The sequence below is a fragment of the Parus major genome, chromosome 14, assembly GCF_001522545.3.
Source record: "Parus major isolate Abel chromosome 14, Parus_major1.1, whole genome shotgun sequence".
In the NCBI taxonomy this organism is placed as follows: Eukaryota; Metazoa; Chordata; class Aves; order Passeriformes; family Paridae; genus Parus; species Parus major.
In genome coordinates, this window is record NC_031783.1 from 1,103,290 (window position 1) to 1,115,667 (window position 12,378).

The 12,378-nt window shown below is 50.6% G+C and overlaps 1 protein-coding gene across 1 annotated transcript in view; it reads right to left on the minus strand.

Moving 5' to 3' along the window:
- RAB40C (RAB40C, member RAS oncogene family) overlaps nucleotides 1-12,378 on the minus strand; it is a 36,162-nt gene continuing 23,784 nt past the window's right edge. Inside the window, exons 4-6 of the mRNA XM_015643250.3 lie at nucleotides 5,316-5,393; nucleotides 4,705-4,927; nucleotides 1-2,912 (exon numbers count right to left, since the gene is read on the minus strand). Coding sequence (XP_015498736.1) covers nucleotides 2,632-2,912; nucleotides 4,705-4,927; nucleotides 5,316-5,393 — 582 coding nt within the window. The 3' untranslated portion in view covers nucleotides 1-2,631. The remainder of the gene's footprint in view (nucleotides 2,913-4,704; nucleotides 4,928-5,315; nucleotides 5,394-12,378) is intronic.

The following is a 12,378-nucleotide window of genomic DNA, read 5'->3' on the forward strand; positions in this document are numbered from 1 at the left end:
TTTTCAACTGGTTGTTCAAAACAAACAAAAAGACTTTAATTTATACAAAACAAAACCATGTAGAATCAGTTAAACAACACTGACTGTACAAAGGAATAAAAAAATAAAAGGATAGTCCAAAAAAATCCAACTCAGGAATGGTACAAGTGTTGGAGAGCAGCTACAGACTAGTGTTGACCATCAGATGCAAGAATCATTTCCTTTTAAATTAAAAAATAAAAATAGTTTGTTGCTGGGCAATCACTCCAGGGAAATCTTCCATCTCCTCTCCAGACAGGATCCGTGAGACTTTACAGGGTGACAAAACCTAAACCAACCACAGGGAAACAGCACGGGGAGGTGGCACATGTGGCACAGCCAAACCAAAGCAGAGGTACAGCGAGTTTTGAGACATGCAGCAGCTTGGTGATTTCAGGAAGGATCCCTTTATCCCTCTTTGTCCCACGCACCGGCGCCGGAGCCCCGTGGTGATTCCCGGGAGGAGCGGGGCCGGTCACCTGTTGGCCGTATATCCCCGTGCTGCTGAGCCAGCGATTGTCTTCTGCTGTGTGTTAAGTGATGGGAAACAGGTGCCAGCCATCCCAGACAGGTTCTCCAAATCCCCCGGCCTTCGTGCCACCGGGACAGCCTGGCTGCGGCTTTGCTCTCGAGCCAAAGCACCCCTTCAAAGGATTCCTCTCCCCCTCCACCTGCCTGGGCTTTAATTCTGTCCTCGCTCACTTGAGCTGGGTGATAAAGCACGAAAGAGCTGAGCCAAGAGACCTGCCCGTGCTGTGCTCTGCAGAGAGGGCTGGGGGCACCTCCCAGGTCGGTTTGGGAGCAAGGGAAGCCATGTCCCCACAGGGGGACGTGTCACTCCTGTCCCTGCTGCCTGGACACAGCGGGTCTGTCGGCCGTGCGGGAGCTGCAGCGGCTTCATTCTGCCCATGCAGTGCCCCAGGCTGCCTGGAAAGGGGGAGCAGAGCAAGCTGATCCCAGGAGGACATGGCAGCACTGTACACTTCACTTGGTACCATGCTACTCACAGTCTACACACTCTGGCCACCTATGAGAACCTGCCACCATAGCCTGGCCCCACTGCCAGGCTCCCTTAGTTGATGGGGTAAGGGCTGGGTGCTATTTCTCAGTTTCCAGGTGAATTTCCAGCACAGGGCAGCTGTGGAACAAAGTCAGGGAGGCAGGTGCACTTGCTTGACAGAAAATCCACCCCAAGCTCTTGCCCCTCCAAGAAGCAAAGCAGTTTGCTCTCCCAATCTCCTAGGACTGCCCCAAGAGCCAGGTGATTTTGCCACTGAGGGACCTGGAGATTGCTGTTTCCCTGCCCCACCCCAACCCTCCACCTTCCCAGTCCCTGCTCCTTCATGTTCCAGTGGGAAAAGCCGCTTCTGCCCTTCCCCACTTTCATCCAGGAGGAGCCACAGCAGCACGGGCTCAGGCAGCATCTTTGGGAAAGCAAAGCTGGAAGCAGCCAGGATCCAGAGGCTGTCACATGGGGTGCTGTCATGGATGGAGTGCACTAGAAGTGATGGCTGAGGCTTTGCAGCAATAAGGGACAAAATTCAGCATTTTTCCTCTGTTTAGGCACAATGCTTCCACCCCCTGCTCCCAAATCCCCAACGAGAAAGCACAAAGTGAGCAAGGCATCAGTCTGACCCCAGAGCTGCCTCTTCTTCCTGCCTGCCAAAACACTCCAACCCACCAGGAGCCCTGGCTTTGCTGCTCTGCTTCTCCATGCACTGCCTGCCTAGGGAATGATAGGAATAGAGCAGCTTGGGGCATGTTCCACACCAATTGTCCTTTCCTTCTGCACATGCAGTATTTAAAAATGCCAGCACGAGCCCAGAGGTGAGAGAAAGTCTCTTAAAGCGTTTATGTGTTTTCACTGGAAAATCCTCCACTCGTCCCCTTTGCTGACAATGAGAAAAGTCAATCCAGTGCTTGTATTTACATGGCTGCATAAAATTTTCCCTGACTGCTTCTTAAAAAAAACCCTTAAAAAACAAGTGGTATTTATATATATGTATAATATTTACATAATTAAGTGAAGGCAGCAAACGGAGAGCTGCCTTCCCCTTTCCAATTGGCCAACTCTTGCCTTGTTTTCTGGTTTTTTTGGCAACAGCAGGTTAACATCCTGGTGAAAACTGTCATTAGTCCCCCGTCCCTGTTTCTTTTTGTCTACATCCAATGATCACTATTGCACCAGCAATCTGTTCAGGAGGCCAAGAGTTAAAGTTGCAGCACAGACTCTCCTTGCCTACTCCCTTAAGCCTCTCAATCTTCCATTAAATCCATTGCTCCATTGAGACTGGATGAGCTTTTTTTCCCCTTCCCCCCTCCCCAACCCGGCAGCTGCTGAATTTTCCACCCCAGGCCGAGAGGCAAAGCCCAAAGCATTCTTGGAGGGTCACTTGGCAGATCTCTCCCCGCCAGCGCTGCGGGATCCAGCCGGCACCATGCTTCTTCCTATGCCAAGCCAAAACGTGAGCACATTCCTAACGCTTGTGCGTGCCATTGGAAAAGCAACCGTGGCCCATCCGAAAGGATCCAGGGGGAAAGGGTTCGGTGTGCAAACAGCTGTACATCGGTGGGTGGCTGTGGATCCGACACAAGCTCAGGGTGCCCATCCTGCTAAGAGATCTTGCAGTTGTTGCGTGAGCAGTTCTGTGGGGGGCTCTGGGGTGGCCGAATGGATTTGGATCTCTTCAAGCTGTTCCCTTTGCTGCTGCTCCCGCCCCCGCTGCTGGCCAGGGAATAGGAGCGGCCGTGCATCATCACTGCGTTCATCCCGTTGGCCATGGAGAAGGATTTCAGGTGGCTCTTGATGGTGACAGGCAAGGGGAGTTTGTCAATGAGGTGCACCGGGGTGCAGGACACGATGGCTCGGCAGCACAGGTCCTGTAAGCTGAACACTGGAGGGAGAAAGGAGCGCACAGTCAAGGGCCAGGAGATCTCTTGGGCTGCCCTTCCCCCACAACTATTGCTTACGCTGCACAGCTCCAGCTCCTCAGGGACATATGTCAATAATGATTGTCCAGGAGCCCAGAGTAGGGAGCTGGACATTTAGGACAAATTTTGGGAAATCAAGGTGAGCTCTGCTGCTGGAGGTTTGTGCTTTGCCAGACACCAGCTTTGGTGTGAACGCAGGGTTAGGCAACGCCAGCTCTGCTCAGCACTCAGAGCTGGCAGGGCCTGGCTCACATTCCTGACAGACACTTGGTTTCTCAACCATCCTCTGGCAACCAGGATGTGCCTGGGAAAGAGGCAACAGGGTCAGCAAATCCTGAAACAGGACAGTGTCACCTGTGACCTGCTCAGGGGGCAGCTCTTTGCAGAACCCCCAGGCCAGAGAGACCTCAAGAAGCCAGAACAGCCAGAACACTACTCTGCCCTTTCCAGCTTCTCAGCATCCTCCCAGCCCAGCGTGCACCATGTGAGCCTGCTTTGGGAAGTCCCTCTCCTCGTCGAGGAATTCCCAGCCAGGGGCCACACGAGGGCACTCGTTATCCTCCTGCCTGCTGCCAAAGCGTCGCTGCCATTCCCGAGCAGGCAGATCCCCATTCCCTGCTAGGGAGCCCCCCCGTTCGTGGAAACACAGAATCATTTGGGTTAGAAAGGCCTTCTAAAACCATCGAGTCCAAGCATTCCCCCAGCACTGCCAATACCTCCATAAACGACTGTCCCCAAGTGCCACATCTTCATCTTTTCTGAACACTTCCAGGGAGGGTGACTCCACTGCTGCCCCACGCAGCCTGTTTAAGTGCCTGACCACCCTTTTTGTGAGGAAATTTCCCCTAATGTCTATTTTAAACCTCCTCTGGCACTATCTGAGGCAGTTTCCTTTTTCCATTTCCATTCTCAAGCAGGCAGCCTGCAGTTACAAATCCTCTGGAAAAGATTCAGGAAAGGTTTGTGCATTCAGCCCAGTCCCTGGCCACCATCTCTCTGTGACCTGCAGACCATGGCACAGCAGCCAGGCTGGGGACAGGAGCCCAGGCAGAAAATCTGGTGACTGGGGCTGGCAAACAGGATTTTCTCACCCTGGTGAGCAGGAGCTGAAGGTCCATATGAGAGCAGGTCACCTCAGGAACACAGATCTGCTGCTGCTCAGACTGCAGTGGGACACACTGCTACCTCCAGCCAAGCATAATGTGGGAACTGAGATTATTCTGCCTCAAACTCAACAGGCTGAGATGTAACACGGAATCTGCTTGTGTTTTCCCTCCCTGTGGCACACATGCCTGGATAAATGGAATAACCCAGCCCACTGCTGCATGCTGACAGCAGGGATGAGATTTTAGTCCCTTTCAGCTCCTTGGGAACACTCAGTTTCCCTCCAAAATGAGGAAGACAGGCTCAGGCAAGGGCAAGGAGTGCAGTGCTTACACTTGGATTTATCCCACACAGCCGTTTGACTGAAGTACTTGCAAGCTGGGAGCTTAATTGCCCTCAGCCTCATCCAGAGTAAGTGGAAAGGTAGAGGATGCCCCAGAGCACTTCAGGTCCCAGACATGCTGAACTTCCCTCTGGAGCTGCCCATCCCTACATCCCAGCACAGGCAGCTCCTGGCTCAGCTTCAGCTTGTCTGGCCCGAGGCATTTCTCCACACCGGGTGGATGCAGCTCCCACAGCTGCACACCTCCCACCCGGGCAGCCCCACGTGAGCCCAGCCCTCCCTCCCGGAGCAGCCCCGTGCCCACTGACCTCGGTTGGGTCTCCAGATCTTCTCCATGCCGTGCCGCATGAGGACGATGCGGGACAGCTCCGTGAAGGACTCGATGACGTTGAAGTTGCACAGGGGGCTCACCTCGAAGAAGGTCATGCAGTTCTTCTCGGCGTAGGCGCGCGCCTGCTCCGTCGGCACCTGCCGCTTGAAGGCCAGGTGCAGCCTGTTTCCCACCAGGATCCGAGGGACACCTGGGGCGTGCTGGAACAAGGAAAGAAGTGCACAAATCGTGCCTACACCCAGCATTCTGCAATAGCAGCAAAGGGAAAGAAGCAGAAGCTGCTCTGTGGCCGAGGGACTGCCCAGCAGCACCTCTGTATAGTGGGGACGATTAATTTGTCACCTCCCCGTCCATTCATTTCTGAGGGAAATTTCCTGTCTTTTTTGACCATTCCTGAGGCCTTTCTTACTCCAGATTTACACAGAGGTAGAGGGCAGACACTTATTGCTTTGCTCCAGTTATGAGTGCAGTGCCAGCACATCCCCTCCACAGCAGAGCCGCTCCTGTCCCTGTATCAGGTCCCAGCTTGGGTGATCCCTCCTCACGTCTCTGCTAGAGATCACTGCAAATGTTCTTCCATTCACTTACCTCATCTATTTCCTTTATCCATCGGTCTATCCCATCAAAGGACCAGCGATTAGTGATGTCATACACCAAGAGAATTCCCTGGTGGAAGACAATCAGAAAGTTTCATAGTAGGCAACATAAAATGGGCAGGACACCCCTGAAAAACCTCACATGCAGAAACCAAGAAACAAAGGGACAGAACATAGTTCCAGCCACACCATTTGTGTGCTGATAAGGCAAAAAAAAAGGCAAAAAGACAACAGGGCTATGCTAATGCAGTCCCAGGTCATTAGGGAAGGTTTTACTCCTTTTGGCTCTGGTATCCCCCAAATAATTTCTAAAGCTGCAGTCTCTACACAGAAGGAGAAACTGCCTTGGTGGCTCTATCCGGAGGAGCAAAACACATCCTTCTCCTGTCACAAATCTGCTACAAACTTGCTGAGGCAGAAACACACCTTTTTTTTCTATCCCCATACACAGAACAGCTGCACTCAGTGGTGAAATGGCAGCAGGACAGGAAGGAATTTTCAAGCACACCCCTCTTCTCCAGAACCTGTGTCACTGTGAGCCCTTTGCTGACAAGGAAGAAGATGAATTATGCCAATAAGCACCACAGTATCCCCACAGACTGAGCTCTCAGGACTAGGATCCATCCAGACTTTGCTGAAGGTGCTTTCCACTGTCACTGCCACACTGGCAGAGAACACCTTCAGGCCAGAAGTACCTACAGCATCCTCAGGTTCACAGGCATTGTCCCTGAACACCACCCATATCCATGACTCGCTTCCCAGTCACCTCCAGAGGTGCAGCACTTGGTGCTGGCAGCAGCACAGGCAGGACCCAAGTTAGGAAAGACATGGAGCAGCTCTGAGCAGCTCCACCTCACCCCAAGCCGGGCTGGCAGGACCCAGGAGCACGGCCAGACTGTTGGCCACCACTCAGGTCCACAGCATCTCCCAGCAAGTGAGCTTCTCTTGAATCTGAGTATTTCTGAGGACAGACACAAGGAAAGTAGGCTGTGCCTGGCCCTGCAGGCACACAACAAGGAGCTGCTGCTTGGTACCGGTTGAGCACAGACAGCATTTATGGAATTGTCCTCAGCAGAGCCTTTCTGCAACCCTCCCATTATTTTTCTGACTTCTTGTCACTCTTTTTTGCAATCTCGGACATTCCAAGTGACAACAGGCACTCCAAGCTGACTTGGCAGAATCACACATGCCTGGAATGGAACTAGGGAGGAAGAGATGATCCTGTGCTAAAAGAGGAGGAATCCAGCTGGGAAGGCAGTGCTGGATGAAAAGAAACCCAGCAGCAGCAAGACTAAGGGTAAACCAAACCAGATCATTGAGCACCAAGTTCTGCAGAATCAGCCTTTCCTGAATCAGGGCTATCCTCCAGGAACAGTCATCCCCTATAGCAAAGCCCCAGCATAAGCAAAGATCTTAAACTGGCAAATAAAGGTCTCAGCTTTCAGCCCAGTCCTCCCTATGAGAGGCCTGGATGGAGCTGAGGGAAGGAAGAGAGCTGAGACACTCCCAGCATCTGTCCTGGTACGAGTCAGGGACCATGGAGCACCCTCAGGTACCTGTGGAGCTGCTCCTTCACCTGCTGAAATGGAAGATGTGCTACACAGATGGGAAACAAAAGCCACCCAGTCCTCCCAAACCCCAGCTTTACAATCCTTGCTGCTGCCAAGCCCTGTGGTGAACTGAAAGGAGCCTGTGCAGAAGCTTTGTGAATGATATACCTCAAATTTACAAAAACAATCATTAACATGAAATGTGGAACACACAGGAGTGATAAACTGGCATCTGGGTCACAAAAGCACCTGAATCCTCATCATGAAGTCCCATCTGGAGCTGGCACTAGCACTGCTCCCCCCTCATGGAACAGCAGCTGCTCCTGGAATGCACTGGGTGTGCCTCGACCTTGTCTGCCTTTCTCTCAGCTCTTTTAGACTAAGCAGTTCTCAAAGCCTGACCAATTTTATAACAATTCAGATTCTTCCTTGTAGAACAATTCTGATTCTTGAGCTGTACCACCAGCCTCACTGCCCACTGCTTCCACCCCAGACAGTCATTCTCCAGGTGAAGTTTGTTTTTTCTGTCCTTGCTGGCTTTTCACCATCTCCACATCTGCATCTGTACACCCACAGGAAGGCTCAAATGCACGAAAATACAAAGTCAGAGGGCACAAAAGGCAAGTCAGGTGGGTTGGCTTCATATTTGACAGCCCAACATGAAGAGCAAGCCTTTCAAATCTGGGTTTGAGGCTGCTCTGTAGGACCTGAAGATGAGTTTACATAATGGCAGAAGCATCTGCGGGATGGGGGAAACATCTTCAGTTTCCTTCAAGGAAAGTCTGGAGCTCCTACCCAGAGTCCATAATTTTTTGTAGTCTCATTTCTAGGACAGTCCAAAAACTTCCTAATCAAAAGAATTAGAGCTTGTTTTTGTTTTGGAGAAGAAAAGAATCAGTTTCTCCTAGATTTAGAGAGGAAAAATAAGAAGTAATGATTTTCCATAATTAAAAAATCCCACAAAACCAAAGATACTGCTTCTTGAGGACCCAATCTGGAAATACCTACTAGCAGGATACATCACATTTTAATTGCATATTGAGGAAAAAAAAAAATACTCTGAGCTTTCTTTTAATTTTTCCTCTATTTGTTTTGATTTCCAGCTTCCAAGGCTGTGTGTGAGAATTAATGAGAGTCAGGAAACAACACAGCAAAGGGTTTGATGAGCCCCTTCCAACACAAATGGCCAACAAGATAAATAAAGTCTACTTGCTTCATTTCTGGATTGACAAGTTCCTTCAGCCAAGAGAAACAGACCCAGACCTAGTTTGTGACGATTATTTCTGCCAGGAATATGCTTGAGGAGGAGAGTTTTTAAGCTTACTGGCAGCTTCTGTCTGGATCTTCTTTGAATAGGAATAAGGATAAAACTTCAGCAAAAACACACCCCTACATTCTCAGTAAGGTCAAGACATGATTTCTAAATGTAAAACATGACACCTTGTCTGCCTGCTGAGCCTCCAAGCCACACTGTGGCTCCAGCACACACATTTAGAGTGAAGACTGTCCAGGAAAGGTTCTCAAAGGCCAAGCTGCCCATGCCTTGCTCCATCCCCTGCCTGCCCAGCTGGGTATGAAGCCCAGCTGTGCCCCAGCTCAGCAGGGGGAGGAAGAAAGCTGCTCAACCCCTGGCCAGCTCCTGGTGCTGCCAGACAACCTCACACTGCTTCCAAGTAGCACTGCATGCTGCAGACACCACGTTTCCAGAGCATGCATCCCAAATCCATTCTGTCATTGCCATTTTTGCCCCAGAGAGAACAGCACTCAGCCATGCACAGGGAGGGAGCTGGCTCCATCTCTGCAGACAGTTCCAAGTAAGATCTGTCAGGCTTTTTTAAAGTCTCCTTTGGAATAACGTGCACAGGATTTTAATTTCCTCAACTCAACAAATGAACAACTTCCCATTTGCAGCCTAATTTGTTCTCCAAGTGCTTAGACAGTCGTCAACACCCTATTATCTCCACAGCTTTCAATTTTTAGTTTCACAAAGCCCTTTTGTACCATTATGTACCCCAGGTTCCTACAGTATGGAGTGAAAAGCTCCGCATTCAGCTTCTCAGACCAAGGAGACCTGGACCCCTCACAACCCTCCAACAGCCTTCCTTCTTTTCCTCCTCAGTCTGCCTACAGATTCTGTCTAGGTAGAAGATGACTGGACTCACCCCAGATCCATTTGGGGTCTTTTCACAGTTGGATTTTCAGAGTTCATTCCCAGTCTGGTTTTGTTCCACACTACTGGGATTGGCACAACCAGTGACAGAGATTTCCACATGAGTGCCTTGCACAGTGAACAAGGAACACAGACAGACCACCAGTTATTGTATCCAGCAGCACATGCAGACACTTACTCTGCCAAAACCCAAATTTGCTTCCAGCAGGAGCTTACACAAAGATCTGTCCACATAACTGAGGTGGTGGTGGTGGGGAAATATCTCTGCCAGCTTGCAGCAGGCTTGGACCAGGTTTATAAGCAAAAAACTTTTAAAGACAAGAGAAAATCAGCTTGCACACTATCAGTGCAAAGCAGGCTTGTCTAAAAAGACTTCCCAGATGCTTTAGGGGCTTCAAGCACACGAGAAGCTGCTAGGAACACTTGCACAACTGCCAAGGACCTCAGCCCAATGCAGGCAGGTGACAGGGTGGCCACGAAAGTGTCACTTGCTAATATTCTCTACTGCTGTTGCTGAAGAAGGCTGAAGAGCCCCTCAGAGCGAATTTTCTGTCCCACAGTATGAAATAAACCTTAAACAGAAGGTCCAGTGCTGACAGGAACCAGAACACTGTCTCCTGCCTGCTCTTTCACAGCTCCATCTGATCACGGCTTTCCAGCTGGCACCTCGGACCTTGGCTCATGGGCAATGACATCCTGCTGTCAAACCTCTTCCCAACAGCACAGCACATTGTGGGGTGTATTTATCACTGAGCTTTTGATAAGTACTTTGGCAGGGCAGGCTCCTCCAGCAGCTGGACAATCCTGTCTGAACGACCCAAGGCAGGTGAGGGATTTGCAGCAACCAGAAAAGCCATAAGGGAGGGCTGAATCTACACCTGAGTCTGCTGAACTGCCAAAAATCCACCACCTTCCTGCACACTGAGAAGCCCTGAACAGGATAAACAGCAGCTCCTCAAACCACCTGCCTAAGCAGAACTCAACAATATTCACCATTTCTTTAGGGCTGCAGCTTTGCTGCAAGATGGGAGCATTTTATCACACTGTCTGGGAAGAGTTTGGCAAGCCACATTTTCAGAAACAGTTTAAATCACTGGCATATGAGGACATCAGGAACAATCCCAACACTGCTTCTTCCTGGCTAGATCAGGAAGCACCACAACTCTTTCTCCCCTCTGTGATCACTCTTGGAATAGTTTGCATTTGCTCCCAGCAGCCAGAACAGTCACAGCTGCTCACAACAGCCGAGATCAGCAAGCCAGCTCTGCTGGGATGACTGAGACCTTAAAGCCAAGCAGAAAAGGAACAGAAGTCCAAGAGCAAAAAAGATTTCTGCAGCACCTTTAAGCACACTAAATACTTTTCACTGTACCCCATACTGTGACAATTAACATAAAAATCCTTCTGCAACACAGCAAGCTGACTTGTTGTGCTGACTGCCCGAATTGGCTGTGCAGGGTGCAACACTACTTGGTTTCCATCTCTCCCTCCTCCCTGGCTCTGCAGTCACCATGACTGGCTGCACACTCCTCCTGCACCATCAGGGCCTGGAAGCCAGTGCTCTGCTATCCCAGACACAAATGCTCCTCTTTTGCCCCAAAGGAGACCCTGAAGTGATGTGCACAGGACCTGCTGGCCCATCAGACCCCAACAGAGAAGGGGATGAAGTGGAAACTCAACACCTAGGGAAATAAGAGAAAAAGAGAGGGGTCCCAGGCACACCAGCAACACAAGCCTCCACCTGGAGCCCAAGAGCTCTTTGTGTCCCTGAGGAAAGCAAGAGACCTGTGATCCTCACAGCAAACCCTGAGGCAATCATGCTGGAAGAAGGGGCTGGTTCCTGCTCAGAGCCAGCTCATCAGGGCAGCAAGGGTGTTTTACTGCAGATAATTTCAAGAGGAAGAAGTTCCTGCAGAACATGAAGCTCACGTGGCTCTGGACCCAGGCCAGTGGTGTGGAGTTGAAATTAGGAAATGCATCAAGGTACTCAAGTCCTTTCCCTGAGGAGGGACAGCCTGAAGTTCACCCTGAGCACTGCACCAGGCTGTGCCATGGGGGAAAAGAATGCCCAAGAAGGTCTGTTTGCTGTCTGGAGACTGTTCTTCCATGTTGCAACTTCTCCAGGGTCTACTTCAGAAAATTCAATTCTTATCACTACACTTGAGAAACAATAATGAGTGTGTGGGAAAGTCAGGCATGCTTCCCTGGCTTGGAGGCACTTTTCATACCAAGTATTCTCTTAAGCACTGGCCATTCAGAGCCGGGTAAGGGCTGCCAGGTTGCTAAGCCAGCCTCCTGCTCTCACAGGCAACCTATCCAAGTCCTCTCTGGAACCTCATTTTTCAAGCTCCCCTTGTGCTCTTTAGTCCTCTACTCAATAAGAACCTTCCACTAATTCTCAGTGTGAAGGTGCTCAAGGCCAGTTTACACCAATCTGTTCTTGTACAAATATCACACTGAACTTCAAACAGAGCTTTTCCCATGCTGGCACCTCTCTTCTCTGCTGGATTTGTTCTTCCTGAGCTTTTGGCTTTTAGTTTAAATAAGCTGTTTCTCTTGCCTCCAAGGGGATTTGCGTCAGCCTTGCTACAACAGAAGTCTTGAAGTCTGATGATTCCAAGACAGTAGAAAGGAAAGCAAACAGCTGTAGGTAAGAAACCAGTACAGCATACAGCCCTGAATACATCCTGGAGACCACACCTGGAGTACTGCACCCAGCTCTGGGGCCTCCAACATGAGAGGGATGTGGACATCTTGTAACAGTCCAGAGGAGGCCATGAAGATGCTCCAAGGGCTGGAGCCCCTCTGCTCTGGAGCCAGGCTGGGAGAGCTCACCTGGAGAAGGGAAGATTCCAGGGACACCTCAGAGCCTCTTCCAGAGCCTAAAGGGGCTCCAGGAGAGCTGCAGAGGGACTTGGAACAAGGGCATGAAATGATAGGACAAGGGGGAATGGCTTCCCACTGCCAGAGGGCAGGGATGGATGGGATATTGGGAAGGAATTGTTCCCTGGCAGGGTGGGCAAGCCCTGGCACAGGGTGCCCAGAGAAGCTGTGGCTGCCCCTGGATCCCTGGAAGTGTCCAAGGCCAGGCTGGATGGGCTTGGAGCAGCTTGGGATAGTGGAAGGTGTCCCTGGACATGGCAGGGGCTGGAATGGGATGGGCTTTAAGGTCCCTTCCAACCCAAACCATTCCATAATTCTAAATAAGAGAACTCAGAAGCATTTCTGTGTTTCTCTGCCAAGACCACACAGGTTATGCTGTATTTATCTAAGGCCATGCCAGAAGTCAGCTTCTGCATACTGAAAATAACTGGAGGTGTTGGAAGTCCATCCTT